The sequence below is a fragment of the Fringilla coelebs genome (assembly GCF_963513975.1).
Source record: "Fringilla coelebs genome assembly, chromosome: 10".
NCBI lineage: Eukaryota > Metazoa > Chordata > Aves > Passeriformes > Fringillidae > Fringilla > Fringilla coelebs.
In genome coordinates, this window is record NC_140036.1 from 21035988 (window position 1) to 21060368 (window position 24381).

General features: G+C 43.2%; 1 protein-coding gene across 1 annotated transcript in view; it reads right to left on the minus strand.

Annotated features, from left to right (window-relative positions):
- Positions 1-24381, minus strand: part of FNDC3B (fibronectin type III domain containing 3B) — a 184538-nt gene that overhangs the window by 47702 nt on the left and 112455 nt on the right. The window contains exons 7-11 of the mRNA XM_084212475.1: positions 18235-18293; positions 12143-12300; positions 9919-9978; positions 7072-7210; positions 6696-6749 (exon numbers count right to left, since the gene is read on the minus strand). Of these exons, the coding sequence (XP_084068601.1) occupies positions 6696-6749; positions 7072-7210; positions 9919-9978; positions 12143-12300; positions 18235-18293 (470 nt within the window). The remainder of the gene's footprint in view (positions 1-6695; positions 6750-7071; positions 7211-9918; positions 9979-12142; positions 12301-18234; positions 18294-24381) is intronic.

A 24381-nucleotide genomic window follows, 5' to 3' on the forward strand; every position in this document is an offset into this window, starting at 1 on the left:
TAGCAGGGAATATCTGGGACTCATTCTAGGCCACACATGAAAAATGGGCAGTTTGAAATCTTTCAATTTCTCACTGCTCAGCTCCTCATAAATAATATCTACCAGTGCTGGAACAGCTGAAAGGAGTTTTAATTTCAGTACTCAAATACAGAATTATTGGACATTATGTCTTATTTATTATTATTTATTTATATATAAAAATATAAAATATATATGTTATTTATGAAAATAATTTAAAATTGAGTACATTACGATGTACCCAAAAGCCCACCAGAATGGAAGCCTGACAAAGCACACCCATGGGCTCCAGCATGTGCAGAAGACAGGGCTATGCCCATCTCTGCAACTTCTTCTGACTGAAAAGCTCTGCTAGTTTTGGCACGTGTCTGTACCATTTTTAATTTTTACTGTACTATTTACATGGGAATCCCCCTTGAGGCCACCAGCCCCACCTGCTGTGCCTCCTTGGGCTCACTCTGCCCTCCCACACACTGCTCCTCCTCCACGCTCAGAACATCACCACTAAAGAGCTCAAAAATGCCCGAGTGGGACAAGCATTCTGCACTGGGCCATTCTCCAGCCCCTGCCAATTTCTACCTCTTCTCCCTCGGGCTGTGACACAGAAGGAAAAACTCCCTGAAACGTTTGTAGTGGATCTCCAGGATGTGTTTATCAGGCTAGAAGCAGCCACAGAGATTTCCAGCACAGCACAGCAGTGTGGAGGCACTGAAGGGACGTTTAGCACACTGGCAAACAGCCAGAAGTTTTATTTATACAGAGGGAGCCTACACTTGTTCTAGAACTCCTTTACACGCAACCTCCTTCAGCTTCACCCACCTGCTCCAGCAGTACTGCACAACTCAGGTAAATTCAGGAGGGGAATTGGAAAAGAATCACAAAACCCAAAGCAAAAACATTTTGTAAACGAGGAAAATATTTTCAGATCTAAAATCCCTAGCCATAGTGTGCTATGATAGAATTCCTAGTTGCAGAGATCTGTGATAGAATTTCATTAGGACAAAAATAACAGGTGAGCGTACTTTTCAGCTCAGCAGTAATATATTTAAAATGCAGACTATACAAAACCTAATTAGAATTCTTATGTTTCAGTGAAATATCCATTCATCAGTTCAGCACTACTAAAAATAGTTTTTTTTTCCCCTATGCAAACTCTCCTTTACAGGTTGAGTTGCCTTAAATTAATTTTTCCTCAACTCTTTAATGACTTTACCGCTTATAAATAATTGAAAACATTTAATTTAGTTTGGATTTCTGTTAAAGAATGCTTTTTTAAATAATAATTTTCCTATGCCTTTTTTCCAAGAGAACAAAGTGGCCAATTGCTAAGCATATGGTCAATAAAACAATGCTGGAAAAACAAGGGAAATCATGGAAAATCTCACCTCTAGCACAATGCCTGAACTGAGAGCAATGGGCCAAGCAAACTCTCATTTGTCAGCCTGGCTGATTAAAATTTTGCCAAGATTGCCAAACATTTAAGGTATCCTTAACTTTATAACAGTACAAACCCTGATATTGTATATATTTCTCTTCCAGAACTGGTATTGTACATTCCCCAGACTCACTCAGAGACCAACTGGTATTCAGATTACTCAGACTGGCTGGTATTTTGGATTCTATTGGCACTAATTGGAGAGGCTGGCCGATATTTCTAATTATCCTGGCATTAATAGCCTGGAAATAGCCTCTCCACTCCTTCTCTCCCAAGATTTATGAAAGCACTAATGCTGGCATAATTATAGACAGGAACAACTGGCAGGCTGGTACTGGCTGCCACCCAAGAGTCTTACAGCTTTCCCAGAATCCTTCTCCTAGTCTTTGTACACTCGGCATCCAAGTTTTTAATCCTCCAAATAATGTTTCGTAAGTTGCCTAAAATACACTGTATCGTTTCTGCAAGGATTTGTAACCCCCACATTTCAGAGGGACAGTGCTGTCCCATCTCCCCAGCCTGGGGGAGTCTCCTCCTGCCTCCTCCAGCCCTTTTCCTCTCCAGGACAGCCCACCCTGTGATGGACCAGCAGCACCCTGTCTGGGGAAACGAGGACAATTCAGCTCCACGGATCCCTCCTGCATTGCACACTGCTGCAGCACAGCTTTAAACACCCTTCAGAGCTCTGCCTGCTCTTCCAGCAGTATTTCAAGCCGCACACTCACTCAACACAGGGTGCTTGATTTTCTTTGGAGAGTGTATTCACTGAAGAAGGGATGTGCAATGGGTTTTGCTGGCTGAGGTCCCTGCAGCAGACCCAGCAAATAAACACCAGAGGAGGAAGGGGTGGCTGCAGGTACAGGGGGCAGGGATGATGGAGCACAGCCCTGCACACGACTGAAGCACAGCCCAGCACCACATCTGTGAGCAGGATGCAGGGCTGACATCTGCTGCAGCCACACCAGCACTGGCTGCCGTGTTTGGGCCGTGCTGGCAATAAAAAGGAACAGACTGAAATTCAATCTGACACAGAGCTGCGGAGCAAACTGTCAACAATTAGTGCAACACACCCTCAGATCCCTGCACAGCATTTGCTGTGCCTGCTATGCAAGTAACTGAGTTTTCTCTACACACAAACACTCAGAAGGCAGAAAAGGACCTACAAAGCATCCCTGAATTATACACAAACCCCAATTTTATGCAAGGCTCTCCTCCTGCATGTCTTACAAGAGTGGCAGCTAAGTGAACAAACACAAGCAAGGAGCTCCCTGTACCAAACTCTGGTGGATCACCACTGAGATGCCTGGCTCAGATTATCAGCTGGTATAAACAAGCACATCTCTGCTACTTGAAGGAACTTAAAACTTTGTGGCAGAACAAAATTATCCCCATTTATCTCTATGTAAACTTCCTTATTAACTATCCATCATCAAATCATTAAATAGTGTGGTACTGTATCAATCTCTCTCTGGAGTAAATTAAAATGAGCTGCTTACTGGGTAAGAATTAAAGCTGCTTTGAGCTCTACACAGAACAGGGACACACACTGTGTGAGAGGGATGTCCTTGTCTCTGGCTCAGGAACATTCCTGCCCTTTCCCATCGAGAATGAATAGGATACTCTGGCTATCCATATACACAAGAGAAACATTTATTTACTACCACTTAATCACACAACAAGCATTTCACATCTAATTAGTAACAAAGGCCTGGTTCTTACAACAGTGCCAGCAGCATTTTTCAGGGCAGCTACAGTTTAGTGATTCTGATGAATGCTGGCATCAGGGAAAGCATCACCTCCTTTACAGTCATGTTTTCTGTTTGGTATATTTTTAATGCTATTTTTTTCCCCGATTAGCTTTTTGCTTACCCTGAATAATCAATCCTGGCACCAAGTCATCAATTCAGTTCAGGTTTTTAAGTTCAAAGTTCATCACAAAAGAGCCAGAAGGTGAAGTTTTCCTTAATTACTAATTTGAACTGATTTTATTGTCAGACAGCTAATGCACCTGTGGTGCAAGCGTGTTCCACTCCCAGTGAAATCCAGAATACCTGAGACAGGGGCTGATCCTTACTTCTTTAGAGTCAGTGGAAATTTTCCTAGGGTACATGCAGTGTATCTGAGTGACAATTTGCTGAACTGATCTTTTACTCCCCTATTAAAGAATTAAGTGCTTTTCATAGTTCTTCAGGCATTTTAAGAGATAACAGTGCAACAGCTCTAATTCAAAGACTTAGATCAGTAAAGGGAAAGCATTTGTGGTTTTTAACTAAGCATGTAGCATCAGTTACATTACAAACTGTTTAACCCAAACTGGGATAGAAAAATGTAGGATAACTGGAATGGCTTTATGTACTAACAACCTTTCAGGGTCTGCAGGTCAGGAAAAACCCCAGAACTAAACTGAAGCAGCAGCTGGATAGGGTGGCACAGTAACAGATTAAGCAGCATAATTTTCTAGAATTTCCCACCTCACCTAATGCTTTACAGCCACAATTCATTTTATGCACACACAAGTGATGCCACCTACACTCCTGGAGGCACTTTGGATGCTACAAACTGCTCCTCTGCCCCATAAAAACAGGAGGAACCAGGTGAGATACTGCTGAGCACCTGACTGGGTTGTCCTACAGACAGACAGACATCTGTGACCCCCCAGCTGGGAGCACAAAGGGGCTGCAGGAGCCCCTCCCTTGGAGGGGTGACTCTGCTTGGGCTGGGGGAACACCCTGGTGTGACTGGGACACAACTGGAAGTGTTTTCCCGGATGCCTCCACCCCTCTGCACACCCCCCATGCCTGATGCCAGCCTTGTTTCCAGACTCTGAGCTGCAGCCTTTGCACAAGAGCTTCCAGGACCTGTGTGCCATGAGTGTGCCGAGGGCTTTCCACACCATTCTTTCCTGGGAAGGGACTCAACTTCCTAGGCAGGCTGCCACTTGAGGGTGTTTTTTATCCCCTCTATCATCTGACAGATTTCTTGCTCTCTGCTCTTGCAAAGCCCTCTCTGCTTTGCAGCCACGATTTCATTTCCTTCTGATCGCAGATTTTCCCGTGTTTGTATTTTACCCCGTGCCTCACAGCGGATGAATGCTGCTCTAGCTGAGATCTGGCAGTGTGCTCACTGCTGCCTGGCAAGCCCTCCCCTGTGCCTTGATGTATGTATTCCTTGATTTCACCAGGACACAGTGTGGCCTTGTGGAGAAGGCAGTGCTTTTGCCTATGTGGCGTTTACAGAACCAAGCGCGGGGCTGCAGGGCACTGCAAGTGAATTCCCTTTTGTACCTGGGTGCCAGAATTCCAGGAGCTGAGTGCACTCCACCCCAGAGGCACAGCCTGCCATGGCACATGGAAAAGTGACTGCAGCATCCTGCCAGCCCACCACTGCATGTGATGGGGCTGCTGCAAACCCAGGCACAGCCAGCCTGCATCCTCAGACTTTTCTTTTCACAAGCTTGAGTAGCAGGCTTTAATTTCAGCAGCTTAAAGTTGCATTTCTGTCTCTTATCTCTCTGATAAGAGACAGAAATCTCTTATTTTTCTAAAAAAATTTTTAGAGAAGCTACACCTGTGGCATTAACTGTCTCAGAACCTGCCAGCTGCATTTCAGCCAGGAGTCCTGTCAAACCATTGGAGATGCACCAAATTAATTTGTGCAGGGCCATTATTCCTTCATCTGTGCTGGCTAGCTATCCATTATAATCTCAGATTTCAGGGCTGTTACTGAGAAAACAAGATAATCAAACCAGGTAGACTAAGGGAATCTGGATGCCTTCATTTTTTCCCTTTGGCAGCTGAACTACCCTAAACCAAAGTGCTTTTGCTCTGTGAAAAATGGGTGTCATAACCATTCTTTCTGAAGACAAAATTCTTATTAAAGAATTTGAAGGACAGAAGGATTTTAGAGTTGCCCTACATATATCCAAAAGTATGCCTATGCTCCATGTAGTCAAAATTAACATTACAGTATTTACACTCTATAATTATCTGCCGATGGTCCTTCTGACAGGACTTTCTGTTGCTTCCCTTTCCTTTGCAGGCTGGAATTATCCATGTTTCCACTGCTCTCTGCTGCTCTGTTCCTTCAGCTCCAAGTTACTGGAAGCTTTGGAAGAAATCACAATCAAGGTGTCACAGGTCTAACAGGATCATCCTGGCCCAAGCTTTTGGAGAAATCTCTCTCTACCTCCTTTTTCCCTTGTTTAGTGACAACCTTTGGTTTCCCACTACGTGCAGAGGGACAGCAAGTCATTCTGAAGTTATTGTTCACCTTTAGCTCAGGTTCTGAGGGTTTCTCACCATGCAGACCCTGCTAGCTGTGAGAGTGCACACAGTAATGTTTGCACAGTGAGTGGTTCCAAACACCCAACATGTAGCAGAGCAAGCAGGGAATGTGTGACTAATGCCATGGTGGAAAACGGTTCATAACAGAATACTCCCTTTAGAATAGTTTTAGACTACAAAAGACCTCAAGAGATGTTTCTCAGACTTTACAACCAAACACCCTTTCACACCCTTCATTTCCCAGCTCATGACTTTTATTTACATGTTGTCCAAGCCCTTGCTGTCACCCCGTATTATTGTTTTCTTTCAGAGATAAAACTCCCTGACTCATGCTTCCTGCAGAAAGGAAAGGGGGCAGAAATTAGGGGACAGAGGGAGGATTCACAAGAACACACCCCCAACAAATCCTGCACATCATCTATCAGGGCACTCTCCCAACAGCCCAGGGCTCCCTAACCACAGAAGATATTTAGGAGAAAACTTATTTCCTTTTGTGTCTGGAAGGGGGCTAATTGCCAGTACACAGAGGACACTTATTTTGACCCTGAGTACATTCTCTGTAGACAGGTCTGCAAGATCATGACTCTTCTCCTCTAAGGCAGGAACAAGTGCTTGTTCTGCATTCAGCAGCAGAGGAAAGAGATCATGAACAGAACTGTAAGATACATCACGAGTAATTAAATAGTAAGTAATGCTAATTAAATAAAGTACACCAAATGAGTGATAAAATATTTCAAGGGTACAGAAACAGAACACTGTCTCTATATAAAATAGACTGAATGGAAAGTTTTCCCCCCACTGCCTCTTTCACCTTTCCAACTCTTTACCTAATGCCATCAGGATTTCATTTTCCCATTTCTACTTTCTCCTGCATTTAATTACTTTTCTTTACTCAGCAAATCCTTGTAAAGTCTGAGTGCCATTTATTTGTGTATTTATTTCAACCAGTTACTACTTACCTCATCCCACTCCAGAAGGTAGCTGGTGATTTTTGAACCATTATCAATGGGGGCCTACGAACAAAAATAAACAGAAGGTGATTTGGGGAGTAAGAGAAAACGGCTTCACCTCCCCCAGGCAAGTGAGCACAGCTTCAAGTGAAACCAAAGCTTTGCACATGGCTTGGCAACCTCTTAAGGAATGCCGGGAAGAGGCTGGACATAATGAAACACATACATTTTAAAAGTCAACTCGGTGCACAGGAAGGGATTTGTCAGAGCAGAGCAAGTTCAAGTCCCTTACTGCAAAATGACTGTCTCAGCTTTCAATTATTTCCAGCATTCATGCTCGCTGTCAGTACTTTTGCCTGCTTTGCCTGAACCAAGCGTTACCCACCTTCCACTGTAAGGTTAAGGAGCTTTTGGTCCTGTGCGAGGCTTTGGGTGGGAAGGGACTCTCTGGTGCTGAGCTGTGAGTGGTGAAGCTTACTGGCTCTGAGCAGGATCCTTTCACTGAGTTGTACGTTGCATATACCCTGGAACAGTGGTGAAATGGGTTATAAATGTGCAGTCACAGTGGCACTGCCCTGGCCACAGTGCTTGACCACCAAAGCACCCCCGACACCATCCATACTGACAGACTTATCACAGCCCAATGGCTTTCCTGGCTTTACTTCACTTATACAAGAATGCAAAAAAAATTACAGCAGGAGAGGAACAGTGTTTTGTGAAAATGTCCCCATGGAGCACTGAGATATCTTCATTATCTTTTCTTTCCACCAGTGTTTCCTTGCCTATTGCCAGGCTTCCACACACTGTGGTAAAATCCTCCTTGAACCACAACAGGAAAAAAAGATATCAGCTTTAATGCCTGGTTTACACTTGATCCACATGTACCATGTTGAGTGCAGGTATCTGCTGGTCTCCTCCCATGGGTACAATCTTCTCCTACATAACTCAGGCATCAACATTTAGTGGACCTCCATGGACTAGAACTAACACAGGCCAGCAACACTGCTGTGATAAACTAAAAATCTTCAAAGCAAATTCGATTTCAGGCAAATCCTCTATATGTCAGCACAGAACATGCAATAACAAGTAATAGGGGAAAGCAAAGGGGATATAGTTGAGCACTTCCTCACGAGGTCCTTTTCTCTGAAAAAGTAATGACGTTATTTTTCCCCTCCACATTTTCCATGCAGCAAAAGAAAAGTGCAAATTGAGAGTCTTCTACTCAAAGAAAAGTTCAGGCCATGACCAGACAATGACCTCTGAGTTGGCTGTAGCTATTGTGTGCTTGAATGCAGAGCTAAAGAAAGGGCAATTTCTAAATTTGTTTTCAGTAGATAAGAGTAATTTATGCACAATGACCACCTACATAGAATCAAACCTTCTGGGGGAGGTGGATGAGATCTGGGGCCGCTTAACACATCACCTGTTAGCAGGCAGGAGCAACAAGAAATGCAATTAATTAATTGAGTCTGCATCTGGCAAGGGGCACCATGTGTGTGCTGGAAATGAGCGTGGCCTGGCATCCAACACACACCAGAAGGGAAATAAAACCGTGTGAAAAGGAGCTCAGGGGGCATCTCCTGCAAGCCACTGAAACCCTGAGCACAGCCAGCTCTGGGGGCACCACAGGAGGGAAGCAGGGGGTGGTTGAGAGCAAACCAGGCTGTTCCAGGTTGTCCCAGGGCCCAGCAGGGCAGCAAGGAGCACAAGCACCTTGTCCAGCAGAGACAAAGCCCTGAGAGATGCTGCCAAGGTCAAGGAGACCCAGGGCGATCTGCCCTGTAACTGCTGGCCCCATAAATTTCTTTGCTCAACAGATTCATTTCTTCACAGTCATTAATACATAATGCAGTTTCAGTGAAGGAAAAAAACCCAGAAAACCTATGGTGGAAAGCAAACAGCTGCTGCTTCAGTGACAGCTCGCTCCACTACAAACACTGCTGCTGCTTGCAAGTCTGACTTTTGGATTTAGTCACTCCTTTTTAAACAGAAGTTATTGTTAACTTCTCACCAACAACCTGGATTATGGCAAACCTGCAAGAAAGTGGAAGGAACTGAAGGTAGGGAGGAAGAAGTCAGCCAGGACCTGGGGCAAATACCCACAACACCCTAAAAACAGCATGGACCTCAGCCCAGCTGCGCATGGTGACCTCTCTGGTGTTTGAATTTGGCTTCAAAAGAGATGTTCAATGCTCAGAAGGAAGCACAATAGTGTTTTACAGCCTTCTCCTTGTTACCATCCCTTTGCTGCTAAGGACAAGGCTCCTGACCCACCCAGGAGCTGCATCTTTTCCTCATTTATGAGAAGTTCCTTCTGGTCTTGTGCTTCTGCTTGAAAAGTTAATTTTAGGACTCCACTAGAAACAATCCTTAAAAATAAAAATAATCTACAGTAGCAGAGCTAGATGGACACATTGTGGGGTTGGATTTTTTTTTTAGAGCTCAGAAGCAAGGTGTTTGCTCTTTAAAGTTTTACAAACAGGAGCAACCTTGATGTGAAACAGTGTGCCTAGCCCTTGTCTGGAAAAACAGAAAGGAACAATAGACAGGAGTGAAAGGATTTTTTTTTAAAGGATATTGAGAGTAAGTGAACAGGATGCAAATTCAAAGGCTTGGCTCATAAAGCCTTTAAAAAAAAGGCAACATGAGCAGGTAACGCAGTGTTAAAACCATCAGAGAACAAAACTAGAATGTGTTAACAGTAATAAATCAGAATCAAAGAGAAATATGTTATGAAAACATCAACACAGTTCAGTGTGAATCCATCTTTTTCTTGGAATAAATGCTGAAGTGACTCTGGTCAGATGGATCTGTATGCAGCAGCTTTACTTCCCAAAGCATGGCCATGAAAAGAGCGTGGAGCACTTCCAGTGTTCATCTTACAGGAACTGCAGAAACACCAGTTGCTTGAGTTGAATTTTTTAATTACCTCAGATATCCTACTTTTATACATAAGCACTCCTAGGCCTGCTATCCATCCAGATCCTAAACTTATTTCTGTCTCTTACTACAGCAATGGCAACAACACAATGAAAAATACTGTTCAAAAAGCAATCTCATAGTCCAAGATAAAATCTATGATAAAATATTTAGAAACCCTGAAAAACACAACTACAGAGGTGACTATGAAATTCTTGAATTACACTGTATATTTGCTTCAAAATCTTTCACATTTATTCTCATATAATTGATGAGTTTGCATTCAAGTGACATTCAAATCATGCTAACTCACCTGACATGATAATCTGTTGCTGGCCTAAGGTCCTTCAGGTGATATTCTAATTCTTCTCCACTACAGGAAAGAAATCCAAACCAAACAAATCAATAAATTATGAAAAGCAATATCCCACTTAGCACAGCTAGTGATTTTGTAGTGATATAATTTGAAAGAAGAAAAATAGTCCCTCAGAGGAGAAACAGCAGAAACCATACACCAACAATTTGTCAACACACTTCAGTTTCCTGAAAACTTCATAAGGCTCCACATGCACAGAAGAAAAGAATTTATCACATCAATTTATTCAGTAAACTAAATACATGGGTTCATTTCAACTCTACCTCAGATTTTGCTGATATTTGTATAAAGCTCATTGTGGTTTTCAACCCTCCCAGAGCTGAAAAGAGCGAAACCCAAACATTATTGTTGTAGTTTCTGCATATTCCCTATTCAAAATACTTCATACACAGTGACCCACTGAACTTCAGAGGAAGAAGCAGTGTTTCTGGCACAACTGTTTCACTTATTGCTCTCTCCTCCAGAACCACACTCCCTGTGAGGACCACAGCAAGGAGACATTTAATTAACACCCAAACAGCTGGACCCAGCCCTCTTTCAATACCAAGACATCTTAAAGCAAAGTGGTTTAGACATTTTAAGAAATAACCAGCATACAATCTATTAATTTCAAAAGCAGCCAACATAGTTAGGGCTATTCTTTTTCCTTCTGGCTTGTTTGCTGGTAAATGAACACTGGGCTCAGTCATGTGTTGCCAAATCTGTGAAGATTAAGGTACGGGTCAGTGCTTAATAAGTAATAGCCATCTCATGTAGAGCTTGGCTTATTCATGATTTTATTAAAATATGGGAAGCAAGAAAGCTCTCAATTTAGCATAAAGAAATATTTCATAGCTAGCTGGACAAATACAGGGAGATGTCTCAAAATTAATAGAACAAAATCCACCAGAAAGCACATGCCTGCTTGGTCGCCAGAAATCCACCAGCAAGCCTTCTCTTCTTTATTTCATATAACACAATGCTCTACAAATCCAGTTTTTCCCCTCTGAAATGAGCGCACCTCCTTCCAAAGACAATGTATTCAACATATTGCAGACTCTCTTTTGCCTATAGTAATAAGAATTACTGCTGCTCCTGATGGAACATACCACACCAAGCTAAAGGCTGCGCTCTGGCCAGCAGCAGGAGACACATCACCATCAGCAGCTTTAAAACAGATGCACAACATTTCATAACCAGGAGAAAATGTGCAGCCATCAAGCACAAGAAGTACTAGAAAGTGTCCTTCCCACTTTGAAAGCTCAGCAGCACACACTTGACTATGGAGATGCTCACGTTGGCTCACAAACAGCTGCTGTAAATGCCAGAAAGAAAAAAGAGTAAAATCAGGCAGCCTTTCCCTGGTTAATACACCCTTTTTGTATTATCCAAGAGCTGCCTTCAGCAGACCAAGAGGAATACCCTAATTCACAAGACATCTTAAGAAAGGAGGGGGCTTGGTCTCAAGAGGTCATTCCTTCAATGCTCTATCACCTGGACTTTATTTAATGAGACTTGGGAAGGATTAGCTATTTCACAATAGCCAAGGTCACATCTCCAAATTCTCTTTCCTAGACGTCATTAGTGGGGAAAAAAGAAAGGCATAACACCATATGTGCTTGATCACAGAATGAGCTCAGAGGATCACTGCAAGGAGACACAGAGAAATCCCTCAGAATTTTTACTGAAGCCTGCTGAGAGCCAAGTATTTGGGTTTTTCTGGGGAGCCTCTGTAACCTACTGACTGCTCCACTCCCTCCTCTGCTCATCTAAGACACCACAAAGCAACAAAGCCCACACATTTTTCTTGTTAGCTGAAATAACAAGATTTTACTCTTCTAAATTCTGCAAGTCCACCCAAAATTAGCCCATTAGGAAGGCAGCTCTCCTGCCTGCATGGTGTACACGAAAGGTTTTGACATTTAGCATAAAAGAAAAAGTAACCTTTTCACTGGCAATGGGAGTGATGGCATTGCAGGCAGGATGTGCCACATGCCAGGGAGGTGGGATGAGGTGGCAATTAGGGACCTTGTGACACGCACTCCACCAGATCCCTGCAAGCTCCTCTGGTGAGGAAACGTGCCTTTCTTCTGTGACTGATGTCCATGCCAGGATACACCCTGAAAAGCTCACAGGATTTACTCCTAATGAAACAAAAAAGGGTAAAAATGCTGGTTTTTACCTGTAAATGATCTTGTATTTTCCATCCCTCCCTTTATCTGATAAGGCAACCTCGTAGGTACAGGTGTAAGGCAAACCGTTGTTGTGTCTATCTGCATTGAGAAGGCCAGTGGGAGGTGACCAGGAAAGCAAAACTGTTCTTGCTTGAATATTTGTAACCTATAAAAGAACCACCAGTTAATCTGAAATCCGAGGAAAAAACGCTATTCTGTAAGCATTTGCTTTTTGCTTGCATCTTCACAATCAATTTCTTGCAAAATGGAAATTTCCAAGCTAGAGTTGAAAATTAAAGGGTCAGAAATGATCAACAACACAAACAAAAACACAGATTCATGGCAAAAATGATCTGTAACAGATGAGGAATACAGAGAGAGGTTCCCCTGCAGGGAACTGGCTTGGCACTGTATGAGCATCCAGCAAAGGAAGCCTCTGGAGGAACCCACTGCTGTGGCCATTCCCAAAAGGTGTCTAAAACTAAGTGGAACAAAGACTTCAACCTACAGATTGCTTTATGCACAATTATTTTTCTAAAGTTTTTGTTGGGGAGCTTTTTCAATGAAACTCTGATGGCTTTTTCAGTCATTCCGGTCCTTCTTGCCACTTGAAACCACAATAACTCAACAGCAAGTAAGTAGAAAAACCCAGTTCAACCTGAAAATTTATGCTGGCTCAAGAGCACAAGGGAAAATCATAGTAGAAGCCCAACCTATCAATTAAAAAATACATTGCAAATCAATCACTTTGTGCCTTGATAGAAGGACTGTGTGTGACCTGCAGTCACCACTGCGTGCAACAGCCCCATGGCAGAGGGGTAAGGAATTGTTTTTAATAAAACATGGAAGAAGTACCTCAAACTCCTGCACCAAACCAATTTTATCACCCCACTGTATTCTTCTGGAGAGCCAGGTTCACACAGCTTGCAGAACAAGCATCACCTTGCTCACCAGGAGAGCCACTGGCACATCAGCTGCACACAGCCAGCGGCAGCTTCCCAGAGAGCAGCCTTCTGTTATCAGGCCAAGAAAGAAGAATAAAATATCCCCCCTGCCACTGTCTAAAAAGAAAAATAAATAAAAAGCAATAGCTGCACTGGTTGTCTGGGAAAGGCAGCACATTTTCACACTAGTCTGCTGAAATATCCCAGGGAAGCCTCCAAGCCTCCAAAAACTCAAATGCTCTGCCACCAACTTTCCACTTTTCATCATGAAAATAATGGCGTTTTTCCTCCTTAATTGTAGTGAATATATAAAGAATATTTTTTTAGTTAGCCTGCATATGGAAGAATCAAAGACTGAGGGTTTATGCTCTTTATTTTTCCTATACAACAAATTTCACTGCATCGAAAATTTTGACAGATTTTTGCAACACAAAGAGCAAGATGTTGTTATTTCAGAAGGTGTAACATGAATGCTGCAGGTGCTCAGTTACACATTTCCCAACTTTTGTTGAGACAAGTGAAACCCCTTACCCACAAATTACTTGGGAATGAAGTACCAGCAATCAGCTTTCAGGGACTGCTCGTTTACAAATCCAGCTTCTGGATACCTTTGTATAATGGAGAATATTTACCTCCTCGTGTGGAAACACATTGCTTCCAGCTGATGAGCACTGCAACTGTTGTGTCTGATACCCATATATCAACCAGATTCTTTCTGAGCAAGTCATAAATCCATTTTTAACAGCCTGACAAGTAGGTGACACCATGAAATGTCTCATCATAAACGCCATGATCTCAAAAGTTAGAGATTTTAATTTATAGCAGCACATTTAAGTCTTGCCAAAATAAGAAAAACTTTGTTCAAGCTAATGTGAAAAATAAGTTATAAGGCAAGAAGGTTTAAGCAGCATCAAGCTTTCTTTGTAAAAAATGTGGACGAGGAAATTGTTTTATGAATTTTCATGGCATTTCTTGCTCTCATGGCATTTTCTTATATTTTTCTGATGCTATGAAATCAATGTTTGTGTTAAAATCTTGGAGCAGTTAACCCTGATACTGGATAAGATACCTTATAAGAATCTCCAATGATTCAAGATAAATAAGCTAATTTTTTGAGATATACACAAATATGCATATACACACACATATGCAAATGAAATTGGAGCAGAGATATGTAAGAGCTAAAAATCTGCATTTAAAATAATATTTTGATCAAAAAGCTGATTAACAAGATCCAAATAAATTTTAGGGTTTTTTAACAGACTATGCCAGCTCAGCCCATCAACATGCAGTTTCTTTTATTATGGAAATATGCTTGCATAATTGTTTTTCATAAATTCAGACAGACTTGGAGCTGGAGGCATGCTATGCTGCCAATGTTCTATTGAAATGTTTTTCCCTATGACTACTCCCAAGGACACACGTATATATTCCACATACGGCCAAGCTCTGGCCCTCCACGAGCTTCAGCAATCTGTAAAAAGTTAGGTCTTGGGTTTCTTAAAATGAGAGAAAGTATCTTGTGGGCTAACTGCTAGAAACTGTCAGACTGTTATTCTGAAGCCAGCAGAGGATAAAAGTCCAAACCCAGTTGCTAAGCTGCTGCAGCTACAGCATTAATTTCAGAGGGAAGGAGCACCCGGAGCAGCTGCTGGCGGCCTTGGAGCTCGTAGGTACACAGCAACTGCTGCTGCAGGGGTAAAAATAAACACCAGGAATGGTTAAACACCAGTCTGAGCTGCACTGAGCACACGCAGCAAGCGCGGGAAAGCAAGTGAGGGGTGACTGTCTGCAAGATAAGTCAGAAAAGGCAAATCTATTCCCTCCCTGGGCTGTGCACGTCAGCTGGGAATGGATTTATTTGTGTGGCTGGAGATAAAGCTATCTGCTGCTCCCGGACCAACAGGCTGATACCATATCACAGTCACCTGCCAGTATCTCCTTTCATGGCCAAAGCCACCACTTTGTTTACCAAGGAACTCCTACCTGGAGCAGGAAGCACTAGCTTGGCTGTGAAAAAAGTTTAGTTAAATAGATGGGGCTATGATATGCTGAGAATAACAAGCAGGCACTCGTAAAACAGTTCAGTATCTTTGCCTCCAACGTTTCTAACTTACACAAACACCTTTCCAAAGGCACAGACCTGCACAGTCCTCTCCAGGCTGGAGAGGAACTGCCTGGATACCACCACAATGGTGGGCTCAATGAACTTGCAGACAGAAATACCTCAGCATCACTTAGGACCAGCTCACTGCTCATTAGCAGGGCACTAATTCCATCTGACAAAACATAAGCAGCCAGAGCATCCCTCCCCAGGCTGGGCAGGTGCTTCCTGCTGCCTCTGAGTTCCCTCAGCCTGGCTCATCTGTCCCCAAAACCACTGTGCCTGCTTTGAAGAGGGCTGGCTTGGCCTTTTAGCTGAGACCTGACAAAAGCTTCTCCCACGAGGAGTTCTGTACGTCTGGTGAAAAGCAGAGTTAATTAGTTTCTGAAAACTTCTCCGTTTACACAGTAAATGCCTCCTTTCTGCTCTATCAGAACTCGGTGGTGTAAATAATTATTCCATAAAAGCCCCTGGGAAAGAGTCCAACTCCTGCACCACTTCAATAAGGTTACAAGACTGATGAGTATCGGCCCTTCCCGTCTTTCAGGTAATGAAAAATGTTTCTGTACAACTTTCATTATCTTTCAAATTCCGGGTTAGCATTCGCAGGCATCGTGCGGTTCGGGGGCTCATTGTGTGTGTGAGAACTACACTGCAAGCAACATTCATTTACTCCCTCCAGGGCACGGCTTGAAAGGCTTGGGGGTCAAATGAATTCACACTTATTACTGGGTTGAGATTCTGCTTTTAAATTACGGCTCTAATCCTGCAATTTTAGGCAAAAACCCCAGCGGTTAAATATGAGTTTCGCTGCAGAGCGAGTCAGCAGGAGCAGACTGCCTTCTGGAAAGCCAGGCTGATGTTTGAGCTGGGGTTTGACAGAGCCCTGGTGATTCCCCACGGGGGGGATGTCCCCCCAAGCCCCTTGGCTGTCAGATGCAGCCATTTCACAAACCCAGAGTCAAGTTTCCCTCCCCTCACGGAGGTATTTGTTTCTGAGAATGATTACTTTGTCTGTGATAATGTGAATTAAAAACATATTTCAGTTGACACAAAACCATGGGGGATGTAAAGCAAAAGGTGCTTTTTAAAATTCTGGCTGGTAAAGGGAAAAAGCTCTGATTAAATTTACAGCTTGGCTGCACACTTCTCAAATAGGTAAAAATACCTATTATTGGAAAAAACCTATTATTGGAAAAAACCTTTCACGAAATAATAATTTCAAGATTGTGTATACTGTGTACTCAGAGAGGTACCTGCATGATCCAGACACCTCTCCTGCAGGAGCTGCTCACAAGGCTAAACACTTTGGATGGCTTCAATCCCCCTTGGATGGAGAGGGCTGCCCACTTGGACAAATCAAATTCATGTGCTGCAGACATCCACTTGTCACTGGCTCAGCATGGTGTTCTCTTCCTATACATTGTTTTATTTTGCACTTGAATATGCATAAGATTTGCCAAGCAACATGACCAAGATGATTATTTATGCATAATATTATATATTTCTATCAGATGAAATATTGACTGTACATACACAGAACCATTCAGAGCAATTCATGATTTGTGAGAGTCCTGAGAGTTTAATTACTCACAAATGTCAAAGTTACAGAGAGAGAATAATAGATAATCTCCAACTTCACCTCAGTAAATGTCATTATTATTGACCCAGCATTTGCCATGGTTTGGATTTTTTTTTAATCCCAATTTTGGCATTATTAAAGGGAAATTATTGTTGTCTATTTTTCTTTTTTTTGCTTATTTCTGCTTTAAGGCTCTGGTTACCATAAATTTAATTGTCCAGATCTCAGAATCCTGCAAATTGCTCTAATAGCCTCTCTTTCTACCTCTAAGGATAAAAACATGAAACAACACATTTTTCTTGTCAGCTCTCTGGATTTTTGTAAAGCACCTGGCTGTGGCTGTTGACCAAATGAGCAACACTCAGTTGGTCCTTGGTACAAAAATACTGACTCCCTCTGTACAACAACTCTGTGTAAGTTCACTTTCTTCCCTTCTGAGCACCCTGGAACTCTTCAGCTCGGTATTGTCACTTGTTTCCAGACCAGTGAAGTGATTTTGTCCTTGTGACAGAGCTCAGGCTGGTGTTTGCCATCTCTGCAGACCTGGCTTAGCACCAGCTCCTGCCCATGCCAGGACACCAGCACCTACTGATGGAGCAGCTGAACACCAACAGCTTTTGTGTTTATTCACAACAAAAGCATCCATCAGAAGAGAGCCCAAAAGCTCAGCCTGGCTCTCCCTGAGCTCTGCCACTCCTGCATCCAGGCTCCACTGCAGAATGTCTCTGCATCAGCCTCCATCAGCTGAGCCAAGTCTTCCCATGAGCTTTCCACCAGTGTTTTTCATTTTTTTGCTCATTTGTGCCCGATCTCCGCAGCTGGACAGGGAGAGGCCTGAGCCCTGGAGAGCACAGGAGATGGGCTGGGGCTTTTTTGGGATTTCTGCCTCCCTCTGCCCCATGACTGCTTCTCCCAGACCCACAGTGCTCCTCTGGCTTTCATCTGACACACCAACCTAGAAAAGGGCTTACAACCAGATTTATTAATAACCTCACCTGACTGCAGTCACACTCAGCATTAGGGTTATTTACAGGGTGATTTGATTCCATCACAATTTACAGGCTTTTATGGCTCAGACAAACACAGACTGTAGTAATTTGCCATTGAATAATAGAATTAGCTTAATTTAATCATGATTAAAGACATAAATTGCTCATGACAAAATTAAACCCAGGGGAGAGGGGGGTAAGAGCTATGCAAGTCACCCCAGTGCATTGAGCTCCCCATTACAGGATGAATACTGGGAATTGTCCTCTGGAAACAGACAACTGCTGCCATTCCTGGAGTGAGCAGAGCCCTCAAACACCCAGGAGCACAAAAGATCCTTCAGATTTATATCCCATAGTGGCAGCAATCTGCCTAGGGAAAAAATCAGAGGTGCTCCCCTGTGAAATCACCAGTGTGTTGTGACACAATCTACTTTTCACATTTGCTATTGTTACGTTCGTGGGGCAATTTGGGATCACATACCTGTGGTTTCTCCATTCCAGAAAGAATGTCTTGAACCCTTTTTGTTTCTGAATCAAATTCTGTAAAAGAGAGAATGTGGAAAGAGGAAGAGAAATAAATCACCAAAATTAAACCAAAATTTCAGTAACATAAATAAAAATAGGGGAGGGAGACAGACATTACAACATGAGTATCAGTTGCCTTGTGAATTTAAGGCATGGATTAATATTACAAAAAATGTTTAAAAAAGAGGAGGGAATGCAACTCCCAGTATTCAGAAATCTGAGTCTATTTGCAGAGATGTCCTGCACAAACAGTGCAATTAATTGTGATCTGCATTCAGAGAGCAAAACCAGGCTGCTGTGAAGGGAGCTCAGGAGTTCCTCAGCTCCTGCTGAAGCTAACCCTGGTTTGTAACCCAAAGCCCCTCTCAGTCCAGTGGTGCAGACTGGGCTGTCCCCCTGCCCACCAGGGCTCTCTCTGGAGAGGACAAGTGTCCTTGTGCCATGCAGGGAAAACCCAGGGGAGCCTCCCAGGAGCCTGCCCTGAGCCCCAGCACCCCCCTGCAGCCCCCTGCCCTAAAACTGGGCAATGCCCAAGCTCTTCCACAGCCACCTTCCAGCTGGAGGCAAGGAAGGGATGCCAGTGACCTGCAGAGCTGAGCAGCAGCAATCCTTCCTCCCTGCCTGAGCCTCCTGCCTGGCACAGCAGCTCCTGCAGGGGCTCCTGCAGAAATGCTCCCCCTAAATTAGAGGGATAATTGTGCAGAAGAGGCCATCCTCTGAGCAGGGGAATCAGCCTTTCCCTCATCCTCCCCCCTCAAAACAATCTTGAGGTGAAACATCAGCTCAGAGTAATGAGGTGACACAAAGCAGCTTTATTCCTTTTGGACCACAGCACACAGAGGCCTCACTTTCCACTACAGTATTCTCTAATGAAAAACCAGGAACATATTTTCCTGGTGGTTTTTTTTTTTTAAATTTTATTTTTCTTCTTTAAAATGTTAATGCAGCAAAAAGTTTGCTCACCAAAGCAGAAGAACATATCTCACCTAAAGCAAAATGAGCCAGACGTCCTTGGCACAGGAAGCAAAAAACATTAATAAACAGGTGGGATCAGATCAACAGCTTTCACTAATGATTCCCCCAAAACCTGACCTACTTCTCCTAGCCCAAGAATGTGTCTTTATTTTTGTCTGTGACCTGCTTTAAAAAAGTAGATCTTCTTTTTACAAATTCCATGTGCTCGACTGCCAAAAAATAGAATTGGCTGAATGCTGATGGCAGAATTCCAGTGTAAATGCCCATCTCTCCCTACAAGAATGCACCTTGGTGTGGACTGGGAATGACAGATCTCCTGCTGCACACATTCCTGGATTCCTTTTAGTCTCAGCCACTTGGAAAAGAAAGGAGTAGTAATATTTCAGGAGAAGTTGAGGATAGCAAGATTGTTGTTTTTCCATAGCAGATAACCCTCAGAGTGTATTATAAAGAGCATAAACTGGCAGGATTGAGCCAGAATATGATAATATTGATTTCAAAATGTCACAGATGGACTAAAATGGCTAAGGAAAAGGCTGAGATGCTGATCCAAGTGAAAATGTCAAAATTTGGGGTGTTTCAGAAATGCAGGGTTCCTTTCAGCATCAGTAAAAAAGTTGAACTGTGCTACAAAAGCCTGGAGGCAGATCTGCACAGTGTGGAGATCCTGCAGGCTTATCTTGAAGGGATGCTAATCAGAAGCAGCTTCTGCAGCTCTGAGTGTAACAAAAAAGCTGCTACTATTTTATCAAAAGTTTCTGGCTATTATGTCACCCCTAATTACAACCCCCAGAAGCTGAGCGTGAATCACTCTCAACCCTAAATCCCAAACATGTGGACTGAATTTTCTTCCCTCTCTCTGCTTTCTAGCAAGGATGCTCTGTCACACCGAGCAGGAGAGGAAAACAAACCCTGAAGCCCAAAGAAATCTCATTTCCCTCTGCCATGAAAGGTGATTGCTTTGCACAGTAACTCCCACCCTCTGCAGGTCAGGGCTGAGGGTTCAAACTGCTCCAGGCACAGGAACTGGTTCCAAGACTTAAAGGAGCTGGGTATGCCCAGCAAATAAATAAAAGTTTAATTACTTCAATCAAACTCCTCAATGAAGTGTCCCACTCAGGGAGTTTTTTACATTAGTGTCCCAATTATGCATCTTGTTCACACAGAGAGGGCTTTGGGTACCAGATACAGAGGCCTTGGGTGATTACAGATGTGTGGGCATTTATGAGGGCAAGATGGACATTTATGGGGTCAGTATGGACATTCATGTCACCAAGGGTTTATACAGTGGAAGAAAATTCTTCTTCAAAGGCTTTGGGGAGAGAGAATGGGATACATGTAACCAATGTGAAAATAAAGCAAATACTAAAGGCAGAAAGCAATAAACATCCACAAGTGATGTCTATAATAGCATCAGAGAACAGCACAGGTTGAAAGGGGACCTCAGGAGTGGTTATCAAGAATTACAGTATTTACAGTATTTCAAACACTTAGCTTCCCATTTCAAGAGCCATTAAAAAAAAAAATCTCTGGCTTCTCTGGATGGCTGACTTCCTTTCTGTAATAAACATGATTATTCACAGTCTCCTGAGCTAGACTAAGCTAAGGAGAAGAGACCTGTCCCAAATCCCTCCCTCAGCAGGGAAGTTGCTCTGACCTGCCAATCTCTGAGTATCAAGCTCAACATCTTCCTTCCAAGCCAGCAAAGAGCAGAAAGCCTTCTGAAATAGAAGACAAGAGAGAAGCAAAGAAACCCTCTGATATGCTCTCTCTGATAACACAGAGCTGCTGGAAAGCCTTTCCCCCTGGTTCTCTGTTGTCACTCAGCAGCCAACAAGGGCTATACTCTAAATTAGCTCACTGGGGCATTTAGGGACAAGGAGCATCTCCCAGATGCAGTGGGGGAAAAGTGGGCAAAAACAGCAGCAAGAAACAGGCAAGTCTTGATGCAAACCAGGCAAGCCAGGTTCAGAAGAACTCCCCAGAACTGCTCAGGAAAGGTGGAGGGTGGCTGAGCATGACCCACCTACCTGGGACTGACTGTCCCTGAGTAACAGACAGCTGATTTGCATTTCAGTCTTTGTCCCTTCCTCTTCCTCAGCTGACTGAGCACTGAGCATCTGACAGGAAGACAGAAAATCTGCATGTCAACCCCCCCAAGGCTGGGGCTTGCAGGGGCAGGCAGCAGGAGTTGCTTTCCTCCTTTGTCACGGGGAACAGGAGCTCAGCCACGTCAAGGAGAGCCCAACCAACAGTTCAGGTCATTGTCCCATTTTAACTTTTCTTCTCAACATCTGTTCCCCACATCTGTCATGGCAAAACTCTTCCTCCTAGGAGGAAGCAGGGGGTGGGGGTGAATTCCTTGTGAATGCTCCACGGGGTCCTCTGAGGGACAGTACAAAAATCTGAGTTACCCTGCTAATCTCACTGGGAGACATTATAGCACTCCCAGCATTAGGCTTTAATTCCCAGGCTGTGGGTTCTTTGAATCCAGTGTTTCAGATTAATCTTTTATTGCAGAAAAGCCAGCTGAAAGACCTGGACCACATCAAGAGGTCTCTTTTTTTTTCAGAGTTTTGAATCATAAACAAAACTCTACAGATACAACCAGGAGTAAATGCCCCTAAAAGCTAAACACTTTCTCAGCAGCTGTTTGGGGCTAACAGGGTTTCAGTGTCAAGCCTTGCTGAACTAAAGCCTTTTATTCTATGCTTCTGTTAGCCTGTGTCTATGTTCCTTTCTGCACGTACAGCACAAATATAATTTTCAGACCTTTCCAACCATACTTTTAAACACCAAGCCCAGCTTTAAAAAACAGGGGAAAAAATGTCAGTTCAAGGTAAGTTTGAAGTTTCCATCAATAGTTTACATGTTTGCATGAGCAGCAGCTGTGTATGTAAATGGTTTGAAATAGCTAAAAGCTCTAAACTAATTAAGATTTTCCCATTGCAAATACACATTTTAGGTTAGTTCTGCATTCTTTCCTTCGAAGAGAGGAAAAGGTCCAGCTCAAGACTTAGCTTCTGGCCACAGAAAGTATTTACTGTTTCAACAGCCTTTCCATTCCAAGGCAATGACATCAGCACCAGCACTTTGCAAACTCTGAGTCTAATTCTCAAGCAGAGCTCCACGCTCACAGATATGCCAGTCATAACATGACATGCTTTCTCAGAATTTGTTCCAGATTTATCGGGGCTGTGACCGGCTTTAATGCTGGGAAGGATCTTTCATCAGTCACGTACAGCACAACCTACAGCCCCCGAGAAAATGAGCTCTTCAAACACAGCCCAGCTCCTCTGTGAGCTGCCTGCCCGTGTCAAAGCTTAAGACACCAAGAAGAACACATCCAGACTTTCAGAATTGCAGAAATGTAAGTTAATAAGCTCCTTGCACAAGAACAAGCCTAGAGCAGCAGATGTCACGCAGCAGCTGAGTCACAGGACCAGAGGGGATGTGACACAGCCACCCAGTCCATCCTCCCACACTGAGACATGATCATCTGCTCTGAGATGAGAATTAAATAAATTAAATAAATGACCTCCTGCCCCATGATCACGGTCATCTCCAAACTTCTCAGCTAGAACTACCACAGCATCTAACTCTTCATCTCAGGGAAGATATCTCATCTCTCCCTGCTGCACCTGAAACCTATTCCTTCTTTCCTGCACATCTGCCCCAGGAGAGTTCATCACCCCTTCCTCTGTTGCCACCTTTCACATACCTGCAGGAATTTCTTCCCTTAACAGAACAAGCTCATTTCTCTATACCCATCTGTAAGAGACCTGCTGCTGTCCTCTGTTTTTTAAACTAGTTTCCATCCTTCTGAGGATATGGCACAGCCCCGCCCAGCTGAGGTCCTGGCAGCACCAGAGCTAAGGACCCATTTACAGAGCTTGCTTAGAAGTTTTCTCTTTGTCTACAGAATAACTTGATTCTTGGGGTTTGTAATCTCCTATTCCTCCCAGAATTACCACCTGATTAAAAAACCAGCAGGTCTGAGAACAACTAGCTGCAGGGAAGTAGATGGCTCTTGCCTTGATCAAACTTTTTCTTTGAAGGCCATTACAGAGCTCTTCTCCTGTCTGGTCATCATCCCCTGACCCATCAAGCACTCTCAACCCTATCAGAGCCTGATATGGACTATAATTTAATAAGCCTCAATCCTTATTCCATCCTTCAAGCCCTTAATGAAAATATTGAATAAAATTAGAGCTAGGACAAATTCCTGCCTAATCCAGTTTGATGCAGCTCTCCAGTCTGTCAGGGAGGCAGCTCAGGACAGGGCAGGGTCATGGATAAACTGCCAGGCTACAGATGTGACACTGGGAAGGGCAAATCCAGTGTCACACTGAACACACAGGGCTTTAAAAAACCCTTCCCAGCTGGACAGAACAGGAGCCCTTCAGAGTAAAAAACTTGTGAAAAAAGGTATTTCTATTCAAAACAGTCAATCACACCATGTGAACCTATAATACACCAAGGAAGACTATTAATTAAGCCTGGACGAGATTTCTAAATGTTAAATATTTCACATTTCTGATCATTACATGAAAGCTAATAAAAAACATCAATGTTAAAACACCACTACGGCTCCCCTGACAAAGGTAAAGAGATTGATGTTATACAATTGTTAAAATGTGTTCTAATTCTTTAAAAATTGCCATGCATGAGTGTAGCACAATTTTTCCATTTCTAAGTGCATTCCTACTGTTGCTGATTTCTCCTGCTAACATACATTTATTAATGTTTAGGAGCTTATCCTTCATTATTTATCCTTAAAGACCAAACTATATATAGATAGCAAAAAAAAAAAAAAAAAAACCAAACCAAAACCAAAAAAAACAAACAAAAAAAGGGCAAAAAACTCCACAACAACAACAAGGCGCATTTTCAGATCTAAAATCAGAAAAATCAAATCTCTAGTCATACTAATTTAATAAAGCAAAGGATGAGTGAAGTGCTTTGCCTCTGTGATCTGGGCAGGAATTTAATCCCACGCTTCAGAGATGTCCTGGCCACAGTCCATATCTATTGACCTGCTAGTTTCACCCGGACTGCTTCAGCATCCTATTGTCTATGGGACAGGATACTCCAAAATACCTGGAGTGCAAATCCACAGCTCATCCTT